The following is a 15,537-nucleotide window of genomic DNA, read 5'->3' as shown; positions in this document are numbered from 1 at the left end:
AAAAGGCTTTATTTTCTTCCCAACAAGAAGATCCTGTGTTCAGCTGTGAGCAAAACTAACCCGAATTGCATTCCCCTCCAGCTATTTGTCAGGTAAGAAGTCCCCTCAGCAAGCATCTTCCTTCAGACTCAGCGGACGCCGACACGCTCAGTACGGCAACGTCTCTCGTCCGACGTGAGGACGAAAGGCCTGTCGTCCCAGCCGCCACCCTGCCCCCTTCTTTGGAGGGCTGGAGCTGGGTCCTTCCCAGAAGGTGGCCGCCCGGTAGCAGCTCGATCTGCAGGCAGCCCCTCCTCCGAGGAAGTCACCCACAGCTTCCTTCTTCCAGCTTGGAACCGAGTCTTTTCCCAAGTGTGCCTCCTTCCCCTCAGAAAAGCCCAGGGCACCCTCCAGATTGCAAGTCACAAGAAAAAGGCAGAAAGCATTTTGGCTCACAACTTTAATTCATTTCTGTCCCTCCACTGGGTCCTGGGGTCAACTTCAACGCTGCTGAAAGAGACACTGGACTCCCCCAAAGCTCTGGAGGGACAGGCCGGGATCTCAGGGAACGATGACAGGCAAGGCAAAGATGAGTGACCAGTGAATGCCATTTGAGGATCAATGTTCACAAAATTGTAAAGAGAGGGAGAAAAGAGGCAGGCAGGCTGGCAGGGAGCGTCACCGATGTCCAAACCCTGGGTCAGACCAACACACAGCACAGCCACTGCAAAATAAGGACACCAGGTGAGCTGGCTGCTCCTCTGGGAGCCACCGGGACTTTGCCAGGCATTTCCTGCCCCCCACGAATGTGAGCACGTCTATCTCTGTCCCCCAGTAAATGCCTTGCTCAATAAGAGGAAACCCTAACTAAGTCACCAACCCCTGAGCCAGAGCACCGCAGACATGTGGCTTAGGAAAAGCTTAGACACAAAGGGACTGCCCAAACCAGCCGTGTGTGCTCACGCATGTAAAAAACGTGCACACATACACTCAATGTCCGGTTCAACACTATTGCCCGGCATCTACCGGCCTCCACAGATATGTTGCTAGGACGGCCTTCCCCAATCGCTAGGAAGGGGTCAAGGGCATTCACACTTCGGAGAAGAAAAGAAAGTGGTTGTGTCCAGACCACTTGGCAGAGCCAGAGATAACCTGGTCTTCAAGAGGAACCTCGGACCCGGGACATTCCCTCCACTGCATCCCCCCGCTGCATCCCCTCAGGCGGGTGGAGGTCTCCGCTGTACATGCCTGCAGCCCCCACAGAAGGGCTATGGCACTGTCGACGTGAGACATTGTGTGACTTGCACACAGCGGGCCACTCGTTCATTCTGCATCTTCATTCTACTCGGTTGTAATTTAATTTTTGTTTCTAATGTCTTTCTACATGTCAATCTGAGACATCTGATCCTAGAAGGCACACGCTTTCCCTTGGACCCACCGCCCGCAATCCCATTCACATCAACAAGGGTTTGCATTCTTGAAATTATCTGGAATGTAAGTGTAGCTTAATGATAATAATAAGAATATTAGTTAATTGATTGATTGATTGATTTTAAAATGTTTAAAAGCCTGCATGACAATCATCTTCTTCCCCGCAATAGAACATGTGTCGTACCCACGTGGAAATAAGACAGGTCAGTATGAATAAACACCACTCGGTACCTATACTTTTCAAGAACTTCAAAGTACCATCAGCAAGCAGTTCATCAAAACTTGAGTCACTTACTTCAGCCAGAGAGAGCTGGACAAAGCCACTCTGGTCCTTGTCCAGGAGACTGAACAGCTCTAGAACACCAGGAACGGAATGAGGTTAGATAGGGATGTTCTTAACCTTTGGACCAGTCGGAGTTCTGCCTCTGTCCACCTCATCCCTACCTGGGGCCCTCCCCCCGACACCCCCCCAGCTGCCACCTAGCTGCAGGGACCCTGAATACCTAGACCTAGCTCCAGTGCCCAGGGTGAGGGTGTGGGGCAGCAGGTGCCCCCCGCCCAGATGGACAGACTTCCAGCTGTTAACAGAGATGGTACCCTTGTCATCCCCACCCTCAGAAGCTCTGAAAACTTGCAATTCTTTCTTTTCTAGAAACTGTCATTCTTTTAGGGGGCAGAGGAGGGCGGGGAGGGCATGGAGCAGATGACAGCCACCCCATTCGTGGGTAATCTGGTCCTTTACTTCGTTTCTGGCTGCCTGAACATTTCCCATCAGAACCGACCAACTCCCAGCCCTCAGTAGAAAGAAACCTCTCTCCCTTAACAGGATAGCTTAGCATGAGGCCAAGGCCCAAGAGGTCAGGAGAACACCCATTCATTGCCTTCCAGAGAGGGGCCCATGTCCCCTCCCTGGGAGGTGACACCTGCTCTCTATATGACCCCTATGGAGATGTGAATAGATACTCAAAGCCATTTAAGGACCATTACCTGGACCCATTGGCCGTGGCCAGTGACAGCATATAGTAGGTGCACAGTGATCTGGTGGCAGTTTTGCAGGTCCAAGAAAAGGCAGCCCCTGACCTTGGGCACGGCCAGCCTGGGCTTCCTCAGCACCTAGTTTCTGCTGCGCCTTGCCCAAGGGTGCCATGGCTCCCAAAGCCTGTCTGTTCTGCCTCCTGCCCCTCCCCATACCTCGGGAGAAATGGGATGGGGTCAAAGCTGAGAGTGACTCACTGAAGAGGGTCTCCAGGCGGATCATACAAGCAATGAAGCCATCAAAGTCAACGCTCAGATTGCTGCATGCGTACCGCATGGCGATGGTCTGCTGCACCTGGTCGCTGAGCGTGAAACCTGTGGGCAGAGGGGCCTGGGTCACAGGTGGAGTGGAGGGTTCCTCACTGCCTCCAACAGAACTCAAGGTGCTGACCTCCCGGGCCAGGCCTGACTCTGCCTCCTCTAAGAAACACCAGAAGGGTCTGATCGTCCAATTTGAGATTGTTCGCAAAGGATTAGCCTCTTCCCTGGTCCTAGACTAGGCCTGTAGCTCCCATACTAACCAGCTACGTATCACATGTGTCTCAGCAAGAAAAAAAGAGGCGAGCAACTGCCTCTTCTGCCCACCCTCTGCGGTTGTTGTCACCTCCCAGGGACAGGTGAAGCCCATGGAAAAGCCTGGAGTGCTTCACTATCCAGACCCCAGCAACACTCCCTCCTTCCTCAATGAGGAAGTTGCTCAACAAATCTTTGACATCCAACATAACTACCACCAATGATCGCTAGCAGACATCATCAAAATAACCAAAATGAGCCCATCCAGGTCCCAGGACCTTGTCCACAGGAGGTGTCCCCACCTGCCTTCCTGAGGGCTGTCCTCATCTCGTAGGCTTCGATGGTCCCCGAGTGATTAAAGTCGCTTTCCAGGTAGATCTCCTAAAGCAGGAGAGAAATTTCAGGTAGCCAACAGCTGTTCACGGCCCCTTCCAGAGCTGTCTCCCTCCACCCCACCGCTTCCTCGGAAGGCCAGGGACACCCTCAAGAGGAGGCCTCACTGACACCCCCAAGAATTTTTCAGAACAAAGAGAAGAGTTTGAGCTAAGGGCCAGTGCATGCCCCCTCACCCTCTGAATGGTAGGGCTTTCAGGGAAGGTGTTGGCATGAGCATCTCTCGTTGCCTTTGTGGTGCTTCCTGAATAACGTGTCCACGTTCTGTGTTGGTTTTGACCACGATTAGAGAGCTAGTCAAAGTAGGGCATGAACTAGACTAGGTGTGAGTGTCAGGAGGGCGAGGGGAGAGGGACCAGAGCCCAGAGGATGCCCATCAGGGACAGAAGAGTTTACCAGATATTTCTGAGTCTTCAACCACAGCGTCTTGAATTCCCCGAGTTCCAAGGTGCCCGTCTCGTTGCTCTTGGCATGTTAAAGGCCAACATGATCAAGACCAAAGTCTACATGTCTTATGGATTTCTGTCTCTTATGATCTTGCACAATGAGTGCCTTCAGGCCTTGGTGAACATCCGTGTCTGCATGTAAGCAGGGCCCTGGGGGTCATGGTGGGGAGGGCTGGTGGGAAACAAATTCAAGTAAAGACTAAAGAGTCAAACACTCACTAAGGACCTCCTTTGAGGTCAGAAACAGAGCTGGAAGCAAAGGGCTCATCAGGGGCTAACCACCCCTCTAGCAGTATGATTCATTAGCATCTAACGCCTGAGTCAACCTGGGTTTTCGAGAGGGTTGAGCTATATGATCTGTAGACTCATTTCCAGATTTAAATTTCTGTGATTGATAATGGAAATAATTGGTTGGTTAGAATGTCAAAATGTTATCAGAAGAGTCATCAGGAGCACCGGGTGGAAGCTCTCAGCCATGACAATCTCCACGTGCTGGTTGACGTGCCCCAGGGCAGCTCCGAGCTTCTCCACACTGACTCCGGGACACCAGGGCTCAGGAGCACAGTGGCTCATGGGCCACCCTCAACCAAAACAGGCAGAAAGTTCTGTGGAACCCTCTGTGGCCAAATCTTTATTGAGCCCTGGGCTAGACATTGGGGATTTGGTTTTGAACTGTACCTACGCATGAAGTTAAGTCCCTGAAACTACCTTTTTCTCAGAATCACAAGTAATCGATAAACCCCAGCGTATCACAGCACAGATGTTATAATTCTAGAACAGACCATCAGTCTCACCTCCTTCAACTAGCCAAGCAAAAAGTCGTGTTCGCGCCCAAAAGCGTAAACCTCAGCCTTAAGAAAATCAATGTTCTTGTCTCTCTGATGCGCCCGATGTGTTGACGGCACCACAGCCTTCAACACCCCCCACACACACCCCACCCCACCCCGACCACCAGCGATTCCACCAGCACAGCTCAGAAGAGTCGTGTGCAAGGGGAGCTTCTGCTCTGGTCTAAGCACTCAGTATCCTTGCATCTCATTCCATCCTCACAGCAGTCATAGGAGCTACAAATTGTTGCCCCATTTTCCAGGAGAAGAAACTGAGGTTCAGAGCATTTAGTAAGTTCTCCAAATGTATACACCTCATAAGTGGGGCAGCCAGAATTTGGATGCCTGTTCTACAGCCCTTGTCCCAGGGCACCAGGGGTCCTTGGTCCACATGGAATTACCTGCAAGAACCAGGCCTCATGCAGGCCTATTGACTCGGCATCTCCAGGAGTAAGACTAGGCCAACTGTGTTTTTAAAACCCGCGGGCAATGAAGTACTGACACCTGCTGCAGTACTTGACATGTCACGTCAAGTGAACGAATCCAGTCACCAAGGACCACATGTTGTATGATCCCACTTCTATGAAATGAAATGTCCAGAGTAGGCAAATCTAGAGAGACAGGCTATGTTTGGGGGAGGGGGGTGCCAGGGGGGAATGAGGGAAATGGGGAGTGACTGCCAATATGGGCACAGGGTCTCTTTGGGAGGTGACAAAAATGCTCTGAAATGGGTTGTGATGTTTGCAAACTATCGATACACCAAAAACAACACTGCACTGGACCCTTTCCATGGGCACCTCATGTGGCATGTGAACTATAGCTCAATCCAGTTTTTATTTTTACAAAAGTCTCCCTGGGCATTTCTGGTTCAGAACCACTGCCCCCCACCATCCAAACTGGGGCACGGACACTCCTGAAGAATGACAGAGTCGACAGCCCCCTTGGAGCCACGCGCGACGCCAACACCCCGGGAAGGATGCGTGGGGCGACTAGGTCGCTCTCACATCTAAACTGAAGTCCGCGCGCAAGTTTGAGAAGAGTGGTCCGATCGAGGAACCATTTGCAGCAACGTGGATCCGCAGGCCGGGAGGACACGGAGCTGAGGGCCCGGCATCTGAAGGTCTGCGGCCAGAAGAGGAGCCCCGCCCCCGCGTGCCGATGACCGCAGCAGAGGTCAGCACGCAGGGCGGCTGGCCAGGACACCCCACGTGACCCCGCGCAAGTAAACACCCTTCCTCTCGCCCAGAGGCCAGTAGGTCGCACTGTGATTGAGGCCCTAAGAGCTGACGGGAGCCCTCCAGGCTCCAGTTTTTAAAGAAATTGCTTCACCATCCGCCCCATGGAGCCTGGTGACTGGACCTAGACTAGGCCAGGTGTCAAGGAGTTGACATTGACCCTTCTCTCTCTATGCTGTCCTTCTGCCTAGAAAACTCTGAACGTACCCTAAAGTCTGGAGTGAGGGTTAACTTGGGTCAGAGAAAACAAACAGGTTTCATCTCGTGTGATAAAACTGTTGGTAGTGGCCATGGGAGGGCTAGGTTAAGACTTGGCATCAAAGACCAGCTGGGATGGGGATGGGCAGGGAGGGGGAGGGGCAGAGGGAGGAGAGTGGAAATACAGCCTGGAAGGAGGGGTACTGTGGTTAACCAGGAGGCCAGGCACAAATGCCCCACAATTCCTAAATTACAGGAGTTTAAAGAAGTCACTTTCCCCGGCTGGAGTGGCTCAGTGGTTGAGCATGGACCCGTGCACCAAGTGGTTGCTGATATGATTCCCCGTCATGCACATACCCAGGCTGTGGGCCAAATCCCCAGTGGGGGGCATGCAGAAGGTGGCCAATCGATGTTCTCTCTCATCGATGTTTCTGTCTCTCTCTCCCTCTCCCTTCCTCTCTCTCTAAAAAATCAATAATGAAAAAAAAAATTTTTGTAATAAATAAATAAAGAAGTCACTAAACACTGCCTGCCTCAGTTTCTCCACCCGTAAAATAGAGATCGTCTCGAGCCTATTGAGGAGCAAACATGAGATGACATTTTTCTTCGAAGCTAAGCGGGACACTGACACCCCTTCAGTACACGCTGGTCCCTCCTCCTTCCTCCTTTTTCTGCCCCTCGCCCTCCTCGCGGGGAAAGGTTGAAGAGTTGTTGGAAACAGAGAAAAGCACAAGTAATGCGCCGTTTAAAGGATACGTCCATCAGGCTGATCATCTCCCTGCAAGTGTTGATGTCGAATCCGTTGAATTTTATGTCTGTTCCTAACAATTTTAATAGAAAAGGGGGGTTCAGGATTGTTTGAACACAAGGGGGAATAATCTGCACAGCAAGAGGCCACCAGAGGCTCCAGCCAGAGAGTGGAGCCAAGTGTGATCCCCACAGAAAGGGATGTGCGCCGTGGCGGGCTCCCCGGCAGAACCCCCCGCTGTCCCCACACCTGGGGCGGTGGTACTGGTGGCACCGGCGTCAGGGCTCAGCGTCTGACCCTCGGCTCTGCTACTCACGAGCCACGGGACATCAGCCAACTATTACCCTCCAGAATCCCCCAAACACTGGCTGGGATTAAATGACATCATATAAGTAACGTTCTTAGCGCAGTGCTTGGTATATGGTAAGTTCTTATAAAATAAAACGGCTTGTTTCTTATTGGCTAGGTATTGTCCTAAGCACTGTCCAGCTTCCCCTGACAATAACCCCATGTGGTACCTAGTATCACCGTTCCCATTTTATAGATAAGGGAACCGAGGCCCAGAGAGGTTAAATACTTGGCTCAAGATCTCACGACCAGTAGGGGGCAGAGCTGAGAGTCAGACACAGGCCATCTGGCTCCACAGCCAAGCTGTGCTTTTAACCTGCTCACAGCAGCTGTCCCCAGTGGCTAACTGGGGGCTTCTCCCTGGAGCTGCAGCCAATCCTGGCCTGCACCCTCACCTGCCCACACCTGGGAGCCAGGCAAGAAGGCGCCAAAGACCCAGTGGCCCTCTCCCCTCCTCCAGCTCTTTCCGCAAAGGCAGGAGTGAGAGCTGGAGGGGGAGGGGGGGATCCAGCCAGGCTCTGCCCCGGCTCTGGAAGGACTTGCCCTTGGCCGCCAGCCGTGCCCTGCGTCCTGCTACAGAGGGCGAGCATGCCTGTCACTGAACCAGCTGGAAGACTCCACCGGACCCATCGCTGGGCCAGACAGGAAGCCAGCTCCGTGCCAGCTCCCATGAGGCTGGGGTTCAGAGGGGAACAGTGAGGGTTTCCTCCTGGGGGCAGCTGGGTCCCCTGACAGCCCCCAGGACTTGCTAAAGCATGAGGTAGGGAACTGCCTGGGCTGCGGCAGTCAAACCATCCTTCCCACACTCCACCCCCCAGGTGCCCTCCAGGGGTTCAATCCGCAGTTTTCCGCGGTAACTGTTTGTGGGAGAATCCTCTTAGGTCACTGTCAGCCCAGCTTCCTCCTCCCGGGACTCAAGACTCTGTCCTGCAGGGCCCAGCAGGCTCCCCGCCTCTCCAGCACCCCGTCCCATCTCCTCTTGCCTGCTGATGCTCTCTCGGCCCAGAGGGAACCAGGACCCTGGGGTTGGAGGCCAAAGGCCCCTTTGTCCCGTCTGGGGTTCCGGGCCCAGCACCTACCCCCACCCTCACCCCCAACCCGGCATTTCTTAGGCTCTCACGACTTTCTGAAAAGCCCCAAGAAAGGACTTACGTTTGGAAAACGTCTCATTGAGAATGGTCTTGAGCTCATTGGCACCGATCTCAGAACCCTGGGAAGAGAAATGCAGACCATGTCATGTCTCAGGCCCCGACAAGATTTCCAAGATGCTAAAGTAATGTAGGGTCAGACACCCGGACCGTGGGCCCTGTGATTTCAAAAGGCGATGACATCTTTTGTTTTTGTTTTTTTTTTTAATCCTCACCCGAGGATATTTTTCCATTTTTTGTACATATAGAATGGGAGGGAGAGAGAGGAAGGGAGGGAGAGAGAGAAACATCGATGTGAAGGGACACATCGAGTGGCTGCCACCCGCACAACCAACCAGGGCCGGGGACAAACTGCAACCGAAGTACATGCCCTTAGCGGGAACCGAACCCGGGTCTCTCCAGACCGCAGGCCGACGCTCTAACCGCTGAGCCAAACTGGCCAGGGCCGATGACATCTTTTAACACTCAAGTTCTGTTTCCCTGGGGTTCCCACAGCCTGGGGGTGGTGTGCGTTCATGGCATGAGCGTGGTGCGGCCGGGGCAGAGGCAGCCGGGGTGGGCACTGCCTTTCTCGGGCGAGCTTAACCCACAGCTGAGGGTGGTGGGTCTCAGATAACAGGAGCAACACCGATGGCCACACCCCCGATGTGGAATACTCTCAGCTTTTCAGAACGACTTCATCCGCTTTAGGCTTAAAGACGCTATGATTTTGCAAACTGCTAAACTCCACACACACACACACGCAATCTGCGATCTCTATGCAACATCACGGCTTTGGGGTTCACGGCTGCCAAGTGGCGAGCTGGATCTTAAAACCTAAGTCGGTCTCACCCCAAAGCACCTGCTTTTCTCGCTGCACCTGTGGGAGCGGCCCTTCCAATCAGTAGCTCAGCTCATACTGGGAGCAGGGATTTAGGGGACTGGGATTTCCCGCAGGCCCTTGGGATAAACACAGAGCCAGAGGGAAGATGGGTTCCAGAAGCCTCAGCTGGAGGACAGATGTCAGACAGGATGACAAATAAGGTACAGAGGAGGGGCGCCGGACTGAGCCCTGGGTTCCAATCATGACTCTGCCTTTTACTTGCTGTGTGACCTTAGCCCAGTCACTTCCCCCTCGTGAAGTGTGGTTTTATCCTTTGTCCCCAGGGTGGTCCCACTTCTCCCATCCTCTCCCCCAGCCGGCCCAGCAATTCTATTAAAAACAAATGAGGTCACCCTGCTGGTGTGGCTCAGTGGTTGAGCATCGACCCATGCACCGAGAGGTCACCGGTTCGATTCCCGATCAGGACACATGCCCAGGTTGTGGGCCCATCCCCAGTGGGGGGCATGCAGGAGGCGGCTAATTGATGTTCTCTCTCATCGATGTTCCTCTCTCTCTCTCCCTCTCCCTTCCTTTCTCTCTAAAATCAATAAAGAAAAAGGAAAAAAGCCAAGCGGGGTGCTAGCCGGGCAGAGCAGTGTCTCCTGTGAGGGCAGCTGGTCCCATCAGGCCCAGGGTGGTCCAGCAACAAGTCTGAGGACCCCCGGAACCCCCAGCATGAGACTGTTTTCCCCATTAGCTTGCCAGGAAGGAAATGGGATGTTGCGAGTCTGTGTTGGGACCTTGGCCTGCCCCTCTCGAGGCCTGTGCCCCAGCCTCTCTGTGCCTGTCCCTTCGCCCCCAGAGAGGGGACGTGCCCCACGCTGCCCCGCGCTCCTGGAGAGAAAAGATAAGGTGTGCGAAGAATTAGTGTACAAACGTGAGCTTCTATTTTCCTGCTGTTTCTAATGTTCGTATTAAATGTGCCCCCTCGGCAGCTAAGGCCACGAGGCTTCGTCAGTAAAAGTGCTGGTTTGAGCCTCCGCTGGCAACACGGACCGACTCACGTCGCCAGGGGTCCTTTCGTGGCTGCAGGGGAACCGTGTCCTGGGCTTGCTTTCTTCTTTTTTTAATCTTTACCCGAGGACATTTTTCCATTTTTTGTTCAGATAGAGCAGGAGAGAGAGGAAGAGAGAGAGAGAGAGAGAGAAACATCGATGCAAAAGGGACACATCGAGTGGCTGCCACCCGCACGACCAACCAGGGCCGGGGACAAACTGCAACCGAGGTACATGCCCTTAGCGGGAACCGAACCCGGGTCTCTCTGGACCGCAGGCCGACGCTCTAACCGCTGAGCCAAACTGGCCAGTACAGATTTTCTGCTTTCTTAAGAGACAGGCCACACAGTGAGAAAAGCGGGGTCAGGACCAGGATCACCATCCACATGCCCAAGGGGAAGGCCTCATGCCCGGGACGCAGGGGCAACAGGCAGGAGCTGCGGTCCTGGGACCCATGGTCTCGCCTTTCCACTCGGACTCAAGGGAACACAGACTGAAATGACGAGTGTCCGGACGCTTGTCCTGTCCTCGTCTGGGAGGCTGCCTCTGCCCTCCACTCACCTGCCCCACGAGCTTCTCGAACAGGTTGTGGAACTGGCCATCGTCTCGGGCCCCCTCGCCGGGGTGCGGCTGAGAGCAGGACAACGCAGAGTTAACACGGGACTCGACTGTGGCTCAGGCAGCCGAGGACATAGGAGCTTGGGAGCCAGCTATCTGCCAGGTGACTCAGTAGGTCTGCCCCCCACCCACCCAGCCAAGGACAGCAGCCGCGGCAGACACCTCAGTCTGTCTGGGGACACACATGCCGTGGTGAAAGCTGGACCGGCCCCTGAAGAGTCCTGCCGCACCTCTGGCCCGTGCCCAGTGTGCCCCATGACACTGCCCCTCATGGAGCAGCCACATCATCTGAGGACACGAGGGAAGAGTGCAGGGAGTACTCTGTGCAAACCCTGTGCATGTCATCCTCCAACATCTGCTCTGGATCACCTCCTCCAGGGAGCCTTCCCAGACCAGGCAGTTACTCCAGCACCCCTAGACCGCACACACGCAGGTCCAGGTCTGCTTCTGCGTGAGCATCCCTCACCTTTTCATATGCCGCCATCATCTGTCCCCTGACAGACTAAGAGTGGGGGGAGGCCGGATCTCTTTCACCCCGTGCCTTCTCTGTTCACACAAAGTGCTCTAGCTGCGGGTCTGGATGACTGGAGGGGGGCAACACTAAGACCCCCGCTTTGGGGGGTGGGGGAGATGAGTAGCTGCTTCTGTCTCATTTTTATCAAGAAGAGTCAGGGCCTAGAAAATGTGGTGGCCCTGATGAATGAAAAGCCCTTCATGTATAAAGGATCATCCTTCATATATAAAGAGATCCCATGAATCAATGAGATGTGCTGAATAGCCACTAGGCAACAGTGTCAGGGCTTGGTGGCATACCTCATGGGGACTTCCGGCCACCACGTCTCCAACTTCCCTGAAATATAAAGAAAAAGATAAACCAAATATAAGTAAGTGAAAATATAGCTAATGGCTAGGTCCTTTTAGGAAGTTTTTGGCCCTTCTGGGGAACTGGCTTCCCACCCAAAACCTGCATTCAGTGCTTACTGGCCCCAAACTGCATAAACCAAAAATGTAACCAGGGTCCCTCCCCACCCCACCAGAGTTGTCGGAATTTTTACTTGCTTGGTTGTTTGTTTTGTTTTGACCAGAGACAAGAACTGCCAAGTTCAGCTGGCCCTTGATGGGATCTAGAATGTTTGCCCTGGTGGACCACTCTCTGGAGAATTCTTCCTTCCTTTGCCCCATTTACCACTGTTCTCTCCTGAGACCCAAGCTCTGTGAATCTCTGTCGAACGGCCTCCAGGGACTGAACCCGCAAACTCACGTGTGCATGTCTACATGGACGTGGTGAGTGCTGTAGTGTCTGTGTGCGTTTCTGTATGTAGGGTACATGTGGTGTAGGTATGTGTGTGTGTGTGCATGTGTGCATGTGCGTGTGTGCATGCGTGTGTGTACATGCGCATGTGTGTGCGTATATGTGTGGTGTGTGTGTGAGTAAGGAGAGGACTCACATGTCCACCGTGCTGGGAGGAAAACCCTCAGCGGGCTCTTACTGGTGTCTCTTCTCTCCAGCCTTGACTATTTTTTAAAAGAAAATTCCCCGTGTGTCCCGTAGACCGAGGAGGGGCAGGAGGGAGCACCAGTGAGGCCCCTTGGGACCTGTGGTGTTTTACACGTTTCTTCTGGGGAGCATCAGCTGGGAGCCGAGGGCGGGTCACTCACAGTGACAGGGCCACGCCCCTCCGTCGCCCGGGCACCCAGACCTCCCCTCCCCATGCAGAGGAAGGACACGCACAGGGCCCCCGCCTTCTTCTCCGAGAACAGCCTCAGGCAGAAGGCGCCGTCCTGGAAGGGCTGGAAGGTGGACGGCACCACCAGGTACTCCCCCAGGGGCAGCCGGACCCGGGCGGAGACCTCCCGCAGGTTGACATAGGTGCCGGAACGGGCCGAGGGCTGGTGGTCCAGGAAGAAGCGCTGGCCCAGGTGCACATCTGTGTGACTCTCCAGCTGCACAGAGAGGATGGTCAGGGTCAATTCCCCTGGGACCCAGAAGGCGAGGGCCAAGCTGGTTTCATGTTTCCGACTGCAGGATGGGAGACTTAACCCTGGGCCAAGAATCAGGAGGCCTTGGGTTCTGTTGTGAACCCACCCAATTCCAGGCCCCATTCCATCCACTGACCTTGACTCTGTGACCCTGGCCAGACCCTTAGCCCTCTTCCTGGTTAAACGAAGTGTCCAACCGCAGGGTCCCTGTGGGGTGGGTGCCCAGCTTCTCTCTGGGTATTTGTCCTTGTGAGTCACCCACGCTGACCCCGACACTCTTATTCTGTGGCTGTGGCTGGGGTGAGGTACTGGGCGCCCAGTACAGGCCCGTGGCCGCAGAGGTGTCTCAATGCTGGTCCTCACCCTGGCCGGTTTTGCTCAGTGGTTAGAGCATCGGCCTGCGGTCCGGAGAGACCGGGTTCGGTTCCCGCTAAGGGCACGTACCTCGGATGCAGTTTGTCCCTGTGCACTCGATGTGTCCCTTTCACATCAATGTTTCTCTCTCTCTCTCCCCCTCCCACTCTATCTGAACAAAATATCAAAAAATGTCCTCGGGTGAGGATTACAAACAAACAAACAAACAATCAATGCTGGTCCTCGAGCGAAAGCAGCCGCGAGGGTCTGCCCACCGGGGAAACTGCTCTGCGCGGTGGCCAGGGCCGGCAGGCTGGGAGGGCAAAGAGGCGGCTCCTAAGGAGGCAGGCGGGGGCACAGCCCAGCCTCGCTCGGGCCTCGGCGCTCCCCGGGGAGGGGAGGATGCGCTCCATGACCCTCTGTGTGCTGGACAGAGAGGGGGACTGTTGATGTGACACAGGCTAATTAGTGACCACGGATGCTTCAAAAACACAGGTGTCGGAGTTGTTAGTGCTGTAATTAAGCCTCCCCTGCCCTGTATCCTATGACTGATCTCCATCAAGATGCGTGTGACAGAGGGCAGGTGCTGACAAGCTCCCAGGGCTGTGACATCAGTGTGACCCAGAGCCAGAATGCCCACCGCAGACGGGACCGTGTCCACTTACAGTCAACCGACCCTCCTGTGTCACCAGTCTGCTAAGCAGGGGAGAAAGCAGGGCCACCTGCCTCCCTGCCCTGGCCCGGACTCCACAGGGATGCTGACCTGGGCACAAGGGCGGCCACCAGTCTAGGGATTCCCCCGAAAACATTTCCACACTGCGCAGAATGCTGGGGGTGACCAGCAAGGCGGCGCCAAGGTCTAAGCATCGTGGAGTTCAACGTCATTCCTGCTGTCCCTGATGACAGCAGGGGAGGACACGGAACCGTCGGGGAAGTCTCAGAGCTGAAGTGGGGAAGGGAACCCTAATTCGGGTTGGCGGGGAACGGGGTCAACTGAATTCGAGCAAGAAGCCAGGGGTGGGACAGACTAGAGAGGCCCTGTTTGGGAGACCAGAGTGGGCACTGGAAGGCACAGAGGCAAGACCTGGGTCCCCTCTGCCCCACCAGGCATGTGCCACCAGGCCTCTGGCCCTGGTGTCCTCCCTTGGCATGGCTCCACCAGGGGTGACAGGGTGGGGCTCGAGCAGGTTGAACCGAGGATGTTTCTCAAAATGTGGGCCCAGGACCAGCATGAGCATCCCCGGGGAACTTGCTAGAATGCAGCTTCTCAGGCCCCCTCCGGAGCTCCCAACTCAGGAACTCTGGGTTGGGGCCAGCAATCCGGGCTTGCAAGCCCCCAGGGGAGTCTGGGGTAGTGATGGGACAACTAGTGACTGAAGACCTCAGCACCTGCTCGGCACAGGCTCCACAGCGACACTTTGAGGGCACTGGGGGCGCTGTGGAGCAGAGTTTCACGTGTGCGGAGGACCTCGCTCCTATAAATGGGACATTTCTGGCGGGACCACCATCGTCCAGACGGAACTCCGGTTTGGACTTGATCATTTTCCAGCAGAGGGGAGATGGGTGCTCTTCAGCACACCTACACCGTTGCCCGTTACCTCCATAATCAGTGACACCCATTCGTGAGCAACAGGAGGTAGACCAGTAGTCTGCAGCCTTGGCACACGATGCAGGCTGGAGTACATGAGCTGGGGCTTCACCACCACCTGCTGCACACCTGGCCGAGTCTGAGCACCCAGGAGGGCAGAGGTAAGACTGGAGCAGGGCAAATACACCTCTACCTAACTAGTGCCCCTGCGTCCACCTGGGGGCGCCCCAGACAGCAAATGAGTCTTTCTCAGGTGGCACATTGGAAGCACTCCAGAGATTCTGATATACAGTAAGTCCTGACTTAATGCCATTAATAGGTTCTCAGAAACCAACTTTAAGCGAAAATTGTATAAGGAAACCAGTGTTACCACAGGCTCATTGAGAGAAACAAGTCCTGTTCCTGTGATATATTTCTGGTCACGAAAACATTCCCAAACTTCTCAATAAAGACCCAAATCCCTTCTGATAGTAAACACTGAAATAAGTGTGAGCTCCGCATACATTTCAGAAAGAGGCATGAAAACAAGATATTATTTCCCAGTCCTCGTGTCCTAATTCAGGGTCTTGGGTGGCCGGAGCCTCCCTGGGAAGCTCAGGGCACAGGCAGGACCCACCCTGGCTGCACCCACCAAGCCCTGGTGCTGCCCGGGGCTCCTCCCTCCAACTGGCCACGGCAGATGGGAGAGCTGACTGCAGCCTGGGACGGCGACAGGAAATCCCAGATGTAATTATGACAAAGATGCTATGTCTCCCTAAGCCAGTTATGAATCCCTGGGGAGGCGCAGGAAAAGCTGGGCGCCGAAACCATGAAGTGTCGTGGGAAAGCAGGGCCTTGAT

The 15,537-nt window shown here is 54.7% G+C and overlaps 1 protein-coding gene across 1 annotated transcript in view; it reads right to left on the bottom strand.

The window, feature by feature from the left end:
• Window positions 1-679: 679 nt before the first annotated feature.
• CAPN8 (calpain 8) overlaps window positions 680-15,537 on the bottom strand; it is a 42,672-nt gene continuing 27,814 nt past the window's right edge. Inside the window, exons 12-21 of the mRNA XM_036277519.1 lie at window positions 12,509-12,720; window positions 11,590-11,626; window positions 10,720-10,788; window positions 8,306-8,363; window positions 6,814-6,878; window positions 3,748-3,816; window positions 3,261-3,339; window positions 2,644-2,760; window positions 1,706-1,764; window positions 680-703 (exon numbers count right to left, since the gene is read on the bottom strand). Of these exons, the coding sequence (XP_036133412.1) occupies window positions 680-703; window positions 1,706-1,764; window positions 2,644-2,760; window positions 3,261-3,339; window positions 3,748-3,816; window positions 6,814-6,878; window positions 8,306-8,363; window positions 10,720-10,788; window positions 11,590-11,626; window positions 12,509-12,720 (789 nt within the window). The remainder of the gene's footprint in view (window positions 704-1,705; window positions 1,765-2,643; window positions 2,761-3,260; window positions 3,340-3,747; window positions 3,817-6,813; window positions 6,879-8,305; window positions 8,364-10,719; window positions 10,789-11,589; window positions 11,627-12,508; window positions 12,721-15,537) is intronic.

Source organism: Molossus molossus, unplaced genomic scaffold (assembly GCF_014108415.1).
Source record: "Molossus molossus isolate mMolMol1 unplaced genomic scaffold, mMolMol1.p scaffold_m16_p_23, whole genome shotgun sequence".
NCBI classification, from domain to species: Eukaryota; Metazoa; Chordata; class Mammalia; order Chiroptera; family Molossidae; genus Molossus; species Molossus molossus.
This window is presented reverse-complemented; position numbering and strand designations above follow the sequence as displayed.